This window comes from Tachysurus vachellii, chromosome 8 (genome assembly GCF_030014155.1).
Source record: "Tachysurus vachellii isolate PV-2020 chromosome 8, HZAU_Pvac_v1, whole genome shotgun sequence".
NCBI classification, from domain to species: domain Eukaryota; kingdom Metazoa; phylum Chordata; class Actinopteri; order Siluriformes; family Bagridae; genus Tachysurus; species Tachysurus vachellii.
The window spans coordinates 12,344,022-12,361,641 of record NC_083467.1 but is presented as its reverse complement, the minus strand read 5'-3'; the positions used below and the strand labels follow the sequence as shown (position 1 = coordinate 12,361,641).

Sequence of the window (17,620 nt, the reverse complement as noted above, 5' to 3'; positions counted from 1 at the left end):
CCAACCCTGGAGGTGTGAGGCGAACGTGCTAACCACTAAGCCACCGTGCCCCCCTTGTGCTATTTACTGTTACTTTATTTACATGAAATTATTATTTAATCATTTTGACCATATTTCCCAGGAGTAATTTCTCTCGTTCCCTTTCATTAGCTCCCTCACACTCTCGCCTTCTCCCCTCTGTCATTTTGTTTTATCTCCCCTCTCTCTGTTCCCCTTCTCCTACCCCCATGACATCTCTATTCTCTTATTTTCATGCCTATCTGAGTGCTGATACTCGAGTGACAATATACAGTGTTCCATCATTGATGAGGGCGAAAAACTTCTGTTTAGAAACAAATCCCTTAAGTACACTTACTAAAGAAAGGATCATGTCTGACTGTTGACCTATTCACATCTGATATAACACTACACCCTTGAGAATATCCACTTCCTTTTAACAAGCATGTAGCATGCTGATGGAGAAGAAGAAGAAAATAAACAAAGCTGTTTCAAATGCTGCTGAGTAATAATGGTTTAGTCTACACAAACAGTACCAGCACACAGGTGTCATCTTGTTTTCTTCTGTTGTACAGCATATCACAGTGACCCACTATCCACTGCTGGCATTGTTGTGTTTATTTTGCGGATCCTTCCGCTCAGTACCCGACGTTACCCTCTCAAAATAATGCTACAACACTGTAACCTGCTGTGTCTGTTTCAGCTGGATGTATTGGACTGACTGGGAGGAGGATGAGGTAAATGACAGCATTGGCAGAATTGAGAAAGCCTGGATGGATGGTTCACATCGCACAATATTTGTCACCTCTAACATGCTGTGGCCCAACGGACTCACTCTGGACCACGCAAGCAGCACAATGTACTGGTGTGATGCTTATTATGATCACATCGAGAGAATCTACCTCAATGGCACCGGCAGAATGGTAGGTTTACATGAAGAACCAGCACAGATTAATTTATATTTCTGATCTTGATGCATCATCACGCACTCATTTGCTACAGACTTTGTCTAAATTAAATTATTGAGCAAGCTAGTGAGATTTACTAAAAAAAAAGGATGAAAGCACAAAGAAAACACTAAATTGTACAAGTACAAACAAGATTGATTTGACCTGTTGCTGTATCTACAGCTCCAGCTCACGTCTTTGTCTTTTGTTTGATCTAGGTGGTGTACAACGGCAAGGAGCTGAATCATCCCTTTGGAATTTCACACTACAGAAACTCAGTCTTCTGGACTGAATATATGAATGCCTCCATCTTTCAGTTGGATTTGCTTTCTGGGGAAGTCACACTGCTAAGAAGCGAGAGACCTCCTCTCTTTGGCCTCAGAGTGTTTGATGCACAGAGTCAGCAAGGTAATCACATTCACTTTACTAACTAAAGGGCATATGTTGTTATTCTGGGCAGTTACAGTTATTAAATTATCATTTATTCTAAGCAATAACATTATATTTAATATACTGTAATTGAATGGTGGCCTGGAAATCCCTTTTAAACTATGTAGGGTTCTTCAAGCTGTATAGTGATGGTAGGGATTGAGCAGGCACTACCTGGACATTTTGACAGACGTTATCTGATTACAAACTGAATTGCTTAGGCTTTTGCCCATGTTACTATGGCATGTAACTATCTAATACCTGGATCAAATCGTGAGAAATGTACACTTAGCTTGAAAAGATTTTGACTAAACGTATTTGATAAACTGGCTTCTTACCCATGTGCTCTTTCCAGGCAGGAAAGGTTAGACTGCAGTCTTTTTAAAATCATTTCCACATGGATTTGATAAAATACATGTACTGTAGGTTTTCTTCAAGTTAAGTCAAGAAACTTATTGTCATTTCAACCATAAACATCTGGTGCTGTACAAAGTGAAATAAAGTTCATCCAGGATCATGGTGCTACATAAAACAAGACAGAAATAAGCTTGCCACTTTAGTACTACATGAAATACCTGTGTGCAAATAGTGTAACACAGAAGTCAGTGCAACACAGATGGTACAAGACAATAGTTTTGGCAGTAAAAGTCAGGCTAAAGACAAAAATAACACTGTTTTTTTTCCGGACTGGCCACTGCATACTACTGCCATGCCACCATCTTGGATAGTCCCATTAAGTAGAGATGTATATTATAAAGTATATTATGGGCTAATAATGTGGACAAAAGATCATTTTAGTAATCGTTTTGCCTGGGTTACACAAATCAAGTGCACTGACTTCTAACAGATGAATTTGTAGGATCTTGTCAACTGTATGGCGTTACTATGGCAGATCTTAGATACTATGGCAGTAAACACACAAAACTGTTTCTCATGCTTGTAGATGTGTAGGTGTGAGTGCAGATATCAGGTGAAAGTAATATGTATGATTATCATACTATGATACATTATAACCTGTGTTTAAAATATGGTGCAGTATTTTTAGTTTCTTTAGTTCATACATTCTTTTTACTTTTAGAAATGCATGCGGATGTACAGTGACACCATAATGTGGGTTAAAATCCAATTTTTGTTTTCAAATTAATGTTTTCAGTGTTTTTTTTTAATTTCAGTTCCCTACTCTAAGAGCATCAGGGTATGATGATAAAAAAAATCATGGAAAACAAGTCAGGAACCAATGAGAGCAAACAAACATATACTTAATTTTGTGTTTATTAATTATGACAGATGCTCTGGGGTGCCTTTGTGTTTAGCACATTTGGCTTACACCCCGGGGCTGGGGGTTTGAATCTCTCCTCTGCCATGTGTGTATGCTGTTTACACCCCCAGTCCAAAGACATGGAAGGTATGGAAGGCATGGAAGGTAGAATGACATCACTAAATAGTCTGTAGTGTGCGTGAGATAGATGCAATGGCCTGGCACCCCATCTTTGATATCCCCTGCCTTGTGCCACTAGTCCCCAAGGATAGGCTTTAGGCTCCCAGCGAACCTGTGTAGGATAAATGGTATAGAAAATAGATGGATGGAACAGATTTTTCTCAACCATTAATTCCTGACTTCTCAGACACAAATTTTATGCTTGTACTGTTCCGCTTTTGCTAATAGTTTAAAATATGATTTGAGTGTAAGAGAGCATACAGATTTAAAGCCCTACTTTTCCATTCTGTAGCAGCAAGGAAGATTCTATGTTCTGAGTGAAATGGGCTTTTGGGTAATTTTGTCACAGTGATTAGTGTCACTGCAGGTAAAGGGCTGGAGCTGCTCAGTGGGGAAGGTGGCTGGGATCTGGGTGCGTGTGGAATGCAGCAATGCTTAGACTGTTCAGCTCTGCATGATGATTACTGTCATCCGCTCTCAGAAGCAACAGCCAGAGCTGATAGAGGGAGGGACACGGCTCAGCAGGGTAGCCAGAGCATAGCCGTGTTTTGCCTCCCCAACATTTAATCTCTGTACCTGTAGGTAATGCATTTGAGCACAGCGGGGCATTTGTGGTCATCATAATAGACTTGCTTTCAAAAGGCAGCATACGAGAACACATGTGCAGGCTGAACTAGTTCAAATGTCTATAGGGAGGCAGACTTGTGATGTCCTTAGCGCCTCATGGAGAGCTTGCCTCCAGGGAAGGACTTCAGTTATGTCATATTATCCACAATACAAAGTCTCTGAAATAAGCATGGCAAAAAAAAAAAAAAAATCTGTGCTCTACTGATCAGTCGTGGCTATGAGTAGGATAGGGATTTCAACCACCCCTTTTTCTCTGAAGCTCTTGTCACAGGAGAGAATAATTGCATCCCCTCTGTTTGAACTAGCACAGATTGGTTCCCACAGAACTCAAGCCTTTATCTCATTGGTCCAGGCACTGCCTTGACACATCTTTCCAAATTAAACATTACAATAGTTCTCAAGCCGCAGCTTAATAAATATAAATGGCAGGTTTCTCACAATGCTGCCCCTTCTTTTTTTTTTTTTACTGCCTTGTACAAATGACTCCATCAACAGGACAGAAGTGTCAGTTGACTTTCTTCAATGGTGAATTCATTTGACATGGGATGGCAAACGATGTGTCTCCAACATCCTTCAACAGCAGCGAGATGAGATGAAGAGAAAAGTGTTCTGTGCTAAGCTCTGCTGCATTCGAGCAGAAAGCCAAAATGCAATAAATACACATACAGACACGATGATTCTAAAAAGATTGGTAGAGATCTGTTGTATAGCCCTATATTTGTTCTTCAGGTGACAATGCCTGCAGGGTGAATTATGGAGGCTGTGCTGCCCTCTGCTTGGCTATCCCAGGGGGCCGAGTGTGTGCTTGTGCTGACAACCAGCACCTGGACAGGAACAATGTCACCTGCTCAGGTAAGCCATTTTAAGCCCTTTCGTACCGAGCATATGCATTACGAAATTCTATCGGAATGATAAGATCCCACTTCTGTCTCTGAGCTAGTATGGGAATATTATGTGAAGTAGTATATTTTATCCCCAACAACATGTCTTCTGTGATTTGTGATTTCCTGTGTAGACGTGACAGGTGATGAAGAGCAGCCGCGCTGCAGGAGCGAGCAGTTTGAGTGCAGGAATCAGCGGTGTGTGAGAGCAGCCTGGAAATGTGATGGAGATGATGACTGCTTAGACGGCAGCGATGAGGACGAGCATGTCTGTGGTGTGTATCTGTATCTCTGGAAACTGTCTCTAACCGCCTGCTGTGTGAGTGTGTGTGTGTGTTTGTGTGTGTACAGTTAAACCAGTCAGGCTCACAGATGTGACATTTATTCCCTGCACGTTGCAATTGTAACATAAATATTGTACTAACTTAGTAGCTGTTATCGAACTATTAAAGGTGTGACTAGTTGTGAGATAATATAATTAAGGACCCAAAAATCCTCTGCAGTACACGTGACAGAGTTGGGGGTTTTGCTGCTAGTCAGTGAGTCAGTCTCACAAGTGGTGTCATACCTTGTGGACGCATGTGGTATTTGAGTCGTTTTTGCTAATGTTGTACATTTGAACTTGCCAATTATTCTTCTTTGATTCCCATGGCAGGTGGGTCTGATTCCCTCTGGGGTCTGACCATTTTGTGACACTGGCAGAGGTTCTGACATGCTCTTACATTTGGTCTTTTTTCAGTTACTTCAATACATATTAATGGCTAATATCACATAACACTGTATTCAGCACAAACTGGGCTACAATATTATGTAAGTAAAATGTATGTACATGTTTGTATTTTTAAGTAAATGATGTTCATGCTTGGTTAGTAAAAAAAAGAAAAAGAAAGGTTGCTGAAATAAGGCCAAGAAACACATACTAAACATTTGTTCACAAACAATAAAGTTCTCTACTCTTGTAGAGTTGAGAATTTCCTACAAAAAGATGTAAAAACCATTTTACCCACTCATTCACATGAAACAATACATTGATTTAACTTTTGTAAGACAGTTTTTGTTGTGTAAAGGCAATATGTGAGGGCGGGTCAATGGTCATGAATATTGATGATTCACACCGGAGGAGGCCCAACCCCCTAATGGCTTTGTCTGGATTGTGTTGACAAAAGAATGAGTGTGGGGAGACTCAAAGAGAAAATCTTTTGCTTGTAGTTTACTAAAATAGTGTACAATAAAGTACAAAAGACTTTTATATCTGTACTTGACAAAATAAGACTTTTATTTTGCCAATGGTAAAAAAACATGAACAACACAATAGAGTCAAGAGTCAAGAAGCTTTATTGTATGGAATGATTCTTTACAATATAAAAATAAGATATAAATTTGTAAGCCATAACACACTGTGAATCTTTGAGAATGGAGTTTAAATGTCGTCATGCCATTGCTCAAAACAGTTCCTATTTAACTGAACACACATTAGTCTCAGTTGCTTTGAGAACTGAAAGAGACCTACAGTACGGCGTGTGTGAGTAGCAGGTGATGGTAAAGGTAAAGGTGATGCAGACACATTCCTAAAAAAAAAAAAAACAACAACATGGTTTCGTCTAGTTAATTAATAGTTAATAGTTAATTAGTCTCATCGTGTATTTTCCAAAGTACTAAGCAACACATTAGTAATAATAATATATAACTAATATATACTAATATACAATATAACAGAAAAATGGGTACATGTGGACATACTCTTTTTGGTTCCCAGTTGCGTTGCTGCGTGCCCTCGTGCGCGTATCAGACGAAGGTGAACATGTTGCAGCCACATTCCTAAAAAAAATATCAGAATTAGTATCATGTATATGCAAAGTACAAAGCAACACACCAGTATTACTAATACTGAGAACATAAAAAAGGGTAAATGTGGCTTACACTGGATGAATGTCGCTCGCGTTGCTGCGTGCCCTCGTGCGAGTATCAGACGAAGGTGAACGTGTTGCAGCCACATTCCTAAAAAAAATATCATAATTAGTATCATGTATTTTCAAAGTACAAAGCAACGCAATTAATATAATGTATTTTCCACATCAGTAATACAAATATTCTGCACGCATAATAGAAAAAAATGGGTACATGTGGACGTACTCTTTATTGTTCTCGTTGCTGCGCGCCCCCGTGCGAGCATCAAACGAAGGTGAAAATGTTGCAGCCGGTGCAGGTGAAGACAAGTGTGATGCAGCCACATTCCTACAAATGTTTTTAATAATTAATATAATGTATTCTCCACAGTAACAAACTTATAAAGCAATAACTATGGCAGTTAAGCATAGCTGAGATAAAATAATTGGGTACAGAGATGCGCTGTATATGTTTGTTAACGGGCCATTACTGGACATATTTATGGCTAAACATTAACACATGACATCTCCGGGCACATTTACATCGACATCACATCGATACATTTACACCCGAACAGATCACAGTCACGTAAACAAGACTAGTTGAGGCTTAAACACTAGTCAAAATATATTCTAAATAGTGATATTGCTATATAACATATTGTATATTCACATTGCATTAATCAGCATACAGCTAAATAAGAACTAACATTTTAAGGTAAATAAAAGTTGCCAATTACGAGACGTTTCTATAAAGTCACTCTTAACATCTGCTTGCAAATAGTCTGTATACAATACAGTATATATATATGTTTACATCACACAAGATTTCAACAAATGTAAGTAAAACTTACTCTTCAGAAATTATATCCTCGCTCGCGGATCAAGTCGCTCTTCAAAAATACAAACGTTCGTCGTCGGAGTCCTGCTCTTCATCTTCATCTGAGGAAACTTCCTCAGCTGTAAAGCGTTTCATCTTCCCAGCGCGTTGATAAGTGAATGAATCTGTTAAAACTTTGTGCTTCTTACATTGTTTGGGGTCGTTGATCTTATTTGCAAAGCCCGCTCCGGTCATTTTCATATGAATGGCGCGCACGGCGGTAGGTGGGATCACATTAGTGGTAATGAGGTCGAGCCAGAAAAACTGTACCTCTCTTTACTTATATACAGATTACATACAGACATTTCAGGCTTTCATTAGACATATGTATCATGTTCGTGTGATAAGTATTGGTGGAGTTATCAGTTCATGTTTGTAACGTGTTTCAGGAAGAAGGTCAAGTTCACAGAGATGTCTGAATGCACACCCTGGTTATTTTCTTTATTTATTATAGGCAAAATTACTTTGAAATCTTAATAAAATCCAAGGAGAAGCGTCACAACATTTACAGATATGCTACAAAACAGATTACCACCCCCCCAAGAACCCCCAACCCACCCACCTGTTACCGCCAATCACAAAGCACAGCGTTTTGTTGTTAATATGAAGGCACTCAAATAAAAGTAGACACTTCACAGTTTCGAATGATGTATTACATGTATGTGTATGACTATGAATGACGGAGTATTTTAAGTGGAATTCACGTTGAAGAGGAAAAATGCGCCAAAGACGCGCCGGCGCGTCTTTCGACCCCAGAGGGTTAAAGCGCAAAGAATTTATGTGTATTATGTGTGTAATAATTTAATGTATTTTTTGGCTTGATAAAACTGCTGCTGAAGCAGCGACCACACTAGAGCAAGCATCTGCATCTGCATGCATCTGCAAAACCAAATCACATAATCAAGACAACGTTTGATGTGTTTTTAAAATTAATAGACTTCTTCATAGAGAGTTCTTCCTGCAGATGGATTATTAGTGGGCGATTATTAGTGAACAGGAAAAAAAATTGCCCATAACATTGCACTTGCAAATACACACTGAGATTTTTTTTCCTCTTCAGTTTAATTTTTCCTTTCTGGAATTAAAAGAATATGCATGGAGCGAATACAGTAATATGAATCAATAACTACATTGTTTCTGGTTAAAAGACCTTGGTTGACAATGCAGTGTGTGCAGGTGCATTTGCATGGTGCATGATACAGTTCTGGGTGCGCCAGAACTGCTGTCCTGTAGATGAGACTGTTAATGTCAAAATGTTTGACCTGACATAATTTTTAGAACACTCCAGGATGCTGTGGTCTTTAAAAACACATCCACAGTATTTACAAGATCTTAGTTGTTGTGACTACTTTTTGCACCCAAAAATAAAAAATGTTGAAAGGAAAAAGATTTGCATTGTGTGTGTGTGTGTGTGTGTGTGTGTGTGTGCAGCTGTAATGTTATGGTGCATTTTTTGTTTGTAAAACCACAGATTAATAGTCTGTACAGGGAGAACAAACTGTCTATGAATCATTGTTATTGTTTTGATTGTGAGATTTGATTTGATGTGCTTTTATTTTTGGAGACACAGGACACAGTGTTCTTAAAGAGCTTGCTCTAGCATGGTCATTGCTTCGGCAGCAGTTTTATGAATTAATTTTCACACAAATTCTTTTTTCTTTAACATCTGCCATGTGGATTGCAGAAGAATAATTGGCAAGTTTAAACTACGTTAGAAAATGTAACACACATACCACATGCATCCAAAAGGTGTTTTTGGGTTCCCCTTGATAGATACAAACCAGATACTAGAATGACTAAATATAGAACAAACATTCACACAGATATACAGAGCTGATGAAACTGCCACTCGACCCACACCAGCCCACTGCACAAGCACCTCATGAATTAATCAATGGGATGTGCAGCAAGTTCACAGCAAGTTTAGTATTAACTTAATTTTTCATCAGGAGAGTTGCTACAGTGTGTGAGTCTTCTGTCAAAGTGTTCAAAATTGCAAAATCAATGTTCTGCTTTGTGTGGATGGCCAATAATGTGTCTGACACTTTCTGGTTTGAATAAGCTTTCAGCTGTCCTTTAATATTTTATTATTTGTGGTCTTTACGGATGTGCTCATGCTGAAGTGGAGGCAAACGATTCATTAGTGCAAACCAATTTGATAATTTAGTCAATTGTAAACAGGTCAGAGGGGGCAGTTAATAATGTGTGAACAAATCTTCTATTTTCTGCAATTACTTACAGCTAACCACAGCTGTACCATGGAGCAGTTCAAGTGTCCGAACAATCGCTGCATTCCCAAGAGGTGGCTTTGTGATGGGACAAATGACTGTGGTGACAACGAGGATGAGTCCAACAAAACATGCTCAGGTAGGACTCAAGACCATTTATTAACCAATCTAATAATAATAATAATAATAATAATAATAATAATAATAATAATAATAATAATAGATTTACCTATTGTGAATCCAAAGGCAATTTCTAAAATATCTATCTATCTATCTATCTATCTATCTATCTATCTATCTATCTATCTATCTATCTATCTATCTATCTATCTATCTATCTATCTATCTATCTATCTATCTATCTATCTATCGATCTATCTATCGATCTATCTATAACAATCACCACCAAAATCACCAGAACCATCACCATTCATTCTTAAATATTCAGAATGTTTCCATCCTTTAAACCATTTCCATGTTGGTATTATGCATCATCATTTGGATTTCCTACCATCAGGAGTGACATTGTAAGGTGGTATACACAAAGATCACTGTTTTCATCCAAAATAAAATCAAAGAATCTTGTGTCTTTAATTTATATTAATTATATTTAAAATATTTATATTTCAATTTTATTTTCTTTTTCACATGCTCTTAAAACTTCACTTCCTGTGATTGGCATTCTTGAATCAATGTTACTATTAATATTAGGTTAACTATGGTATTGTTGCTGATTTGACCCCAGAATTCGAAAGATGAGAACAGGCAAACAAGCCAAAGAACAGAGAAGAATGTTGAGGGGAAAAAAAAATAAAATATTCGACAAAGCACTGATGTTCACAAAAGCCCAGACTGCAGGAATAAAAAAAAATGCTAAAACTAATAACTAATCTCCTCAGCAATATTAAAATACATTACACAATACAAGAAGAATACTTGCTAAACAGAATTTTACACCTGCTTAAAGAAATAAAAGCCTTTAAACTCCCCCTCACCCCATTTACGATGTGCTCTCAAGTCACTCTTCTATCCATGCAGCAATTACTGACTGCATTCAGGCCATTATCATTGAGTCAAAAGTGCCCACATCCTTTAAATCATCTTCCTTGTAAGGAACAGAATAGTCAGTCCAAATGAATTAGCCCTAATGCCATGAAATGCATTGAGCTGCAAGTCCTCGACCCATTCTAGTTTTCCTATAGAGTGAATTGTTCAGTAGATTATGCAGTTAGCCTTGGCTCCACAGCCTACTCTCCTAGCTGAACATTAGCACCTCCATTCGCCTGTGGATTAGCAATTTACTGTGGACAGGAGTCAGTACATGTGACCCTCAGTATCTATCTGCTATACATCAGCATCTGCTTTGACCTTTTCTGTGTTCACGATAATCATATATTTCACTAGTTACTGGCTCAGAAATCTACTTAGAGCTAATAACAAGAGAAAACAGTCAGGAAATTCAACAAGTGTTGGTCCACTATGAGCCTCAAGAAAATTGACAATGCTCTGGAAGTCTCTGGAAAAGTAGCCTATGGATGAACACAATTTTCTCCAGAAATCCTCAGTTTCTTGGCACACTACAAAAAATACATTTCAGAAGGTAACTAATATCTTGAATAAGGAAAATATGTCAAAGATTTTTATTTTGAGATATTTTAGATGATTTACACATTACAGGCTTTAAATGTTCTTATTCTACTGGCATATAAATGTGCTTCCATGTAGGATTTCCTTTCACTTTTCTTATGTCTCTATATTAATCATTATGAAAGGTGGGGTGAATGGGAACATTTCTATATAATATCACCATCCTGTTTTGACTGTTTGACATCCTGTTCCTGGGTTTTTTCCATATAATCTGGTTAACTCCCCAGTACAAAGATTTGGCATCTCTAAATTGTCTGTAGTTTGTGTGTGTATGAATGCAATTAGCACTTGTCCATGGTGTCCCCTACCTTGTGCCCTGAGTCCCCTGTAATAGACTCAAGATACACCACAACACAGTGTAGGAAAAGCGCTACAGAAAATGGATGGATCGCTCAATAGAACAAGAGTATTCTAAGCTTGAGTGTTTAGTAATAGTTTCAATAATCTTATATTTAGTTTATTTATAATGATTGGAATTATTTTCTAAGGAATACTAAATGCATGTAACTATATTTAACTATATATTCACTTGCTAAGCTGTGATGCTTTCCAGTGCAGAGACAGCTATCTAACACTGTTCTCTCGTTCACTTATATTTATATCAAACTATCCAGTGAACTATTCTGCCTTGTGCCATTGATATCCTGTAGAGACCACTCCCATCAGGATAGAGATGCTGCATCATGGGATAAGTCAGAGGAACTTTATATTGATTTGGAGTGACTCTTTCCTCCAGGGTGACAAGTGGATCAAATCCATGCCAGCAAAATGCCCTCAAAACACCTATATGTCACTCATCTGTAGCTGTCAGTAAAACTGTCATCTCTAGCAATCTCACTATCAGTATTACCAAAAACTCTCAGGCGACATCTCACTGAATCCCATCACATATCCTGTGCTGTCCCTGTTCTATTGAATAGACATTAAAATCATTCATCATTATCCCTAATTGCAGAGGCAGTTGATTTACAGGTGGAATCTTTAGAGAAACTCACAAGCTCTTGTTTTCCTTTATTTGTTTATTTTATAGCTTGTTAATATTAGAGATACCGAAGATCAAATTAGTGTGTCGATATGTTCTAATATTATTGAGTCACATTTAGAAAAGCCACATTTTTAAATCATCATAATTCATCAAAATGAGCACTGTACCTCTTTTTTTCTAATTTATACCACACAATGTAATTAAATGTAATAGAGTTGTGTGTAATTTGTGAACATGTTTTTTTTTTCCCAGTCTGAGAAGCAGACCTCTTTAAAGTTTTCTCCCTGCCAGGTTTGCAGATAGATATAAGAGTTTTATAGGCAAAATTACTTTGAAATCTTAATAAAATCCAAGGAGAAGGGTCACAACATTTACAGATATGCTACAAAACAGATTACCACCCAAGCCAAGAACCCCCAACCCACCCACCTGTTACCGCCAATCACAATTTGTCTGAACACACAGTACGGTAGATAAGCAGTATGCACTGCTAAGGTTTTTTTAGGTTTTGGCTCGTCAGTGTAGAAGTGTGTATTGGACAAATCCCTAAAAGATATTCCTGTTTGATTTTACTGGACTGAGTCCATGATTGGCTAAAGGTTCACAAACTTGATAACATCTGCACTGTGTATTCTGCATCTAACTACAAGTGCAGAATGCACAGTGTTAGATTAGAGAAATAGATTCATTCATAACATGTAGATTTATTTGCTAAGCCTTTATTAAAATTGGCCTGTTTCTATCATAAAAATAAAAAGAACGTTTAAGGCAAAAAATGGTGGCTTATTGAGAACAATAAGCTGAAGCGAATTTTTCTTTCCCATACTTTTCACATGAGTACAATCACATAATTATTCTTTGAATCTTCTACAAAATGTGCATGAGAATTTGACTCATATCAGTTTGGATGTCATTCAGTATAAGGCTGACTGTGCCTGTCTTTTTGTTTTGCAGTCACATTAGTATATAATAATAATACTATTTCACACATCATATATGTACATATGAATAGCATTCTGTGGCACATATGTTTTGCTGCTTCTCCAAGTCAAGCTCCTGTGTCCTTTATGTACATTTGTCATATGACGAGCTTTGGATTGTAGTGCAGCTTTTTCATTACTAAGAGTACATCAGAATCACTTATCTCTGACCTGCTTTTTACATACTGCAGTAAAACCTGTCTTATTGCCAGCTATAACACCCCTGAGCTCATAAGTGCTGTAAAATCAATGAAAGTCTGGGACAGGTGTGATAAATTCTCTCATGTCAACACTGACATGGCTCCAGTACAACTCAGCTCTTTAGTGTTAAAACATCAGGCATACCCACTGAGGCTTCTGCTGTCAACCTATCATTTCACAAATCCTTTTGCTAATTGCCTGCTAATGGAAACCTCAGCCACTCCCATCTAACACCTTCTCAAAGTCAGATGGGAAAACGGTGCTTGGTTGTTTGACGGCAGATTGAACTCGTGAGAGCTCACAGACTGTGAAAGAAATACTAGTTGAATGTGTGTTAAATTCACTTATTTGCCTTTTTTATCTTTTACAGCGGAGAAGTGCCAGACTGGTCAGTTCTCCTGTGCAAGTGGTCGCTGTATACCTGAATCTTGGCGATGTGACCGTGATAATGACTGTGGTGACATGTCAGATGAGACCACTTCCTGTGGTAAGTCACTGACTTCTTTTTGTTTATAATTATTATTTATTTATTTTGCTGATGGTTTATCAGTCCTGGCTGATTTAGCCACTGAGCTTGATACACCTCATACACCATAGCTGCAGCTGTCTGATGGATTTTTTTCCCAGAGAAGAGCTGCATATCAGTATTCAGAACATGGTAACCAAGCAGATTCAGCCAGTGCCTGAGTCTCTGCATGTAGAAGCAGAAAGGGAAATGGGGACTAAACTCAGATTCCGGGGCTTTTAAGCCTAAGGTGGTAATACAAATCCCTCAGTGAGTCTATGATCTGAGGTTACCACAACCACATCCTCGACACATATTGCAGCCGAGAGCAAATAAACCAGACTGTTCAAAGGAAATGGTATAAATATGTGCCCGCCTCTGTGTGAACTTCCAATAGCTGAATTTGTAAAGCCGGCCATGTGATCTGCAGTATAAATGAGTTGTGTGGCCTTCTCAAAAGGGTGCTGAAAGTGTCCATTGTAGGATATATGAAATCTGTTTTTTTTTATGCATTTTGAAGTGTCTACATTCTTTATGTACTTTAAACTTGCAACAGGGAATAAGGCTACAGTATATTATTTCAGTGGATTTCCTTCCTGATTTAAAATACTGAGTGTACAGCAGCATAAAATGGCATGAATAATTTGATCTAATTTCCTGGTTATCATGCACAAAGTGAATATCATTACCTTGAAAGCGGGAGAGAGGGGGTCTGTGCAGAGTTATTAAGATCAGGGGACACTTTGTGTTTCCTTCAAGTAGTGAATGTTTCTCTCAATCAGACTCACCTGAGGCTGAACACTGTAATGTTTCAGTGTCTATATTTTTACCTCAACACCCTTAATTTATTTATTTTGTTTGCCAGCGGTATGTTTTAGACTATAGTCATTAGGCAGTGTCCTGCAGCGAAGGCATCATCTGCTAAATGACTCATGAGATAAACCCTTATTAGAGTTTAAACTCCTATTAGATGTATATTTAAATTCCTATTAGATATATGAAAGCAAGTGTCTGCAACATCAGCATTAAAAGTCAGACACCTATCTGTCCTTTCTGGCTTCGTTTTTAAAGGGCACAGTCTTCCTGGCATACTACATCAAAGAGTACAGTAAAATACTACTCGTGAAGACCTTTGAATGGCCTCCCCGTGTTCCTTCACCTCACAGGGTAAATGTGCTGCTTTCTAAATTCTTCCTTACCAAGTGCAGTAAATTGCTCTGAGTGCAATTGTGCCTGTTACTGCCGCTGCGTCTTAAGCTGTCTGAGCACTCTCCCACACAAACCGAGTCGGTGTAAGCAGTAATTAAAGTGCACGCTTGGCTTCACTTAATCATAATCAAGCCGAGCTGAAAGAAGCATATTCTCATACACGTTGTAGCCTATGAGTTCTGCTGCATGGTTGGAGATTTGTGCCATTGCTGCACTGCGGATCAAACACCTGAAGCACAATGGCTCAGGGATTTCAGCCTGATGCTGATTTATATTCCATCTCCATTCTCCAGATCATCAAACTCATGTCATCTCTTTTTTTTGTGGTTTAACATTTGTGAGCCTTTGAGTGTTTTTCAGTCATTCGGACATGTTCTCTTTGTTTTGATTATTTGAGCTAAGCAGGCAAAGCATTTCAAATAAGAATTAGCATCACGTGTGGAATACAAGTGGGTGGGGAGTGCGGTGGTTTAGGTAAATACTGTAGAAATGATTTGAAAGAATTGTACGATTTTAACAATCGATCAGTCAATCTGTCTGTCTGTCTGTCTGTCTGTCTGTCTGTCTCTCACTGGTCGGTTGGTCAATCTGGTTGGTCTGTTTCAATGTTAAGCATGTGAGTAAAATTTGCCGGGGTCTCAAATAAGCAGTTTTTCCTCAGACTAAGATTAATCAAAAAACCTAGAAAAATTTCACATGCTTCACCTTTTTCCAATCTTCAACCATCCAGTTAAACATGTGCCTGCTTTGAGATGGTTCTCTGCTCACTATGATTGTAAAGACTGCTACTTTGAGTTATTGAAGCCTTCTTGTCATCTCTCTCATCATCAAAGTGTTCCCTTAGAGTGTGACCACAGAAATGTTCCCCACTGGACAGGGTTTTTTCCCCCACCATTCAGTGTAAACTCTAGAGATTGTCGGAGCCAAAGGAACAAAATTGGCCATGCTCTCTGGGTAGGAGGAATGGCATACTTAGTTTGAATAGATGTGGTTGGCTGGCTACACATTTCTCTGAGGAAGCATGTGTTAGCTTTTGCCCTCCCTGGTTAGAAGCAGCCTTTGCCCTTCCTGGTTTGTAGCAGTCAGAAGATAAGGGAGATCTGTCTCTCTAGAGACTGTCGTGCATGAAAATCTCAAGAGACGCGATTCTAAAAAACTCTAATCAGCCCATCTGGCAGCAACATGCGACGTCAGCATCTCTGAGATTTTCCTCATTTGAAGTTTAATGCGAACATTAACTGAAGCTCTTGACCTGTATCTGCATGACTAATTGTATGCCTGGCTCTTCTGCAACATGATTGGCTGATTGGAGTGTTGCAGTAAGGAGTAAATGTACGTGAGTTTCTATAAAAGTAACCTGTGAGTAATTTTTTTTTCTCTTCTGTAAAGCACCAGCAAGAATTATTACACCTGAAAGCAGCTCAATATCTTTTTATTTGAGGCTGTCACTGGTGTAAGAAGTACAATTCTTAAAAAAACACACACACACACACACACACACACACAAAACAACATACAAAACAAAACAAGGCAATCACCAAAATCATGGGAGTGTAAAAAACAGTTTCAGAGGTACTGTTAGCTGCAGTCTCCAGTAGCAACTTTCTGACATGACTTTGCAGCAGTATCTATTTTTTCATTTTTGAAATGAGTTGTCCAAAGTGCAATTTTGCTGCCTTTAGAAACTAATCTTGCTCTTTCTCTCTCGCTCTTGCTCTCTCTTCTATTTGCACCAGCACTTCACATTCAGCTAGACTCTTTAAGACTTTCTCTCGCTTGATTGTCTTGTGATTGGGTTAGAGGAGCATGAGACATAACAATACCCCATAAGAAATCTTTTCCCAGACAAGATAAAGCTTACAGATCCATCTCTAGTGAGAAGTAGCACATTTTCATGCTTTATATACAGATGGGTGGCATTCAAGGAAAACCCAGTGGCTCTGTTATGACTGTGTGTGGGGATTTTGCAGGCATAGTTTGCATCCATTTTATGCTGTCTATCCATCCTAATGGGACTGGTCTCTTTCAGGATGCCGCCGTCCTTATCCACAGGGCACGAGGACTCATGAATGATTTGCTAAGTATGAAATTGGTGCAAATGATATGCTCTGAAATTCACAATCATCACATTCTGACCTAGATTTTTGAGGAATATCTTTTAGAAAAAGCATTTACATACATCCAGTAAAGTTTCAGAAACTTGTAAGATTTGTTATACTGTGATACTGAAGCTGTTCTTGCCCAAAGCATTATTAATACAATTTTTTTGTTTTTGCATTTGTCATCTGTGTGCATGTATACGTTATAAAGGTGGAAAGTGATACAGACAGAAATTCAAGCTGTTGTTTGACTAATTGCTCCTGTCAGTGCATTTACAGTAAGCCAGATAAAGAAACTTGAGTCTGGATTTTATGTCATTTTTTATAAACCTCCATTATTATGCAGAAGTAAACAAAACAGTGTGATTAGCACTAAGGATATTGTCGGTAACAAACATTAGTCAGAGACCAGATCACAGGATAAGTGCCAGATAATGACACTGCTGCCATCTTACACTAAGTGGTTATGCAGTGGTTATAGTGATAAAATGAAAATAATATTAATAATATTTAAGAAAATATGCAATACATTTATGTACAAACAAATTAGTGTAGACATTCAAAAATAGACATCATAATAGGTTTCATGCATGAATGGTAAAGGAGAAGGAGCATAGAGAGGAACTGTGCTGATAGGCTAAACGCTAATTGAACGACTACTTTAATGCTCACTTCTCAGTG

General features: G+C 38.2%; 1 protein-coding gene across 1 annotated transcript in view; it reads left to right on the top strand.

Moving 5' to 3' along the window:
- Positions 1-17,620, top strand: part of lrp1bb (low density lipoprotein receptor-related protein 1Bb) — a 196,447-nt gene that overhangs the window by 76,450 nt on the left and 102,377 nt on the right. Inside the window, exons 13-18 of the mRNA XM_060877188.1 lie at positions 701-920; positions 1,163-1,352; positions 4,168-4,290; positions 4,454-4,594; positions 9,327-9,452; positions 13,497-13,613. Of these exons, the coding sequence (XP_060733171.1) occupies positions 701-920; positions 1,163-1,352; positions 4,168-4,290; positions 4,454-4,594; positions 9,327-9,452; positions 13,497-13,613 (917 nt within the window). The remainder of the gene's footprint in view (positions 1-700; positions 921-1,162; positions 1,353-4,167; positions 4,291-4,453; positions 4,595-9,326; positions 9,453-13,496; positions 13,614-17,620) is intronic.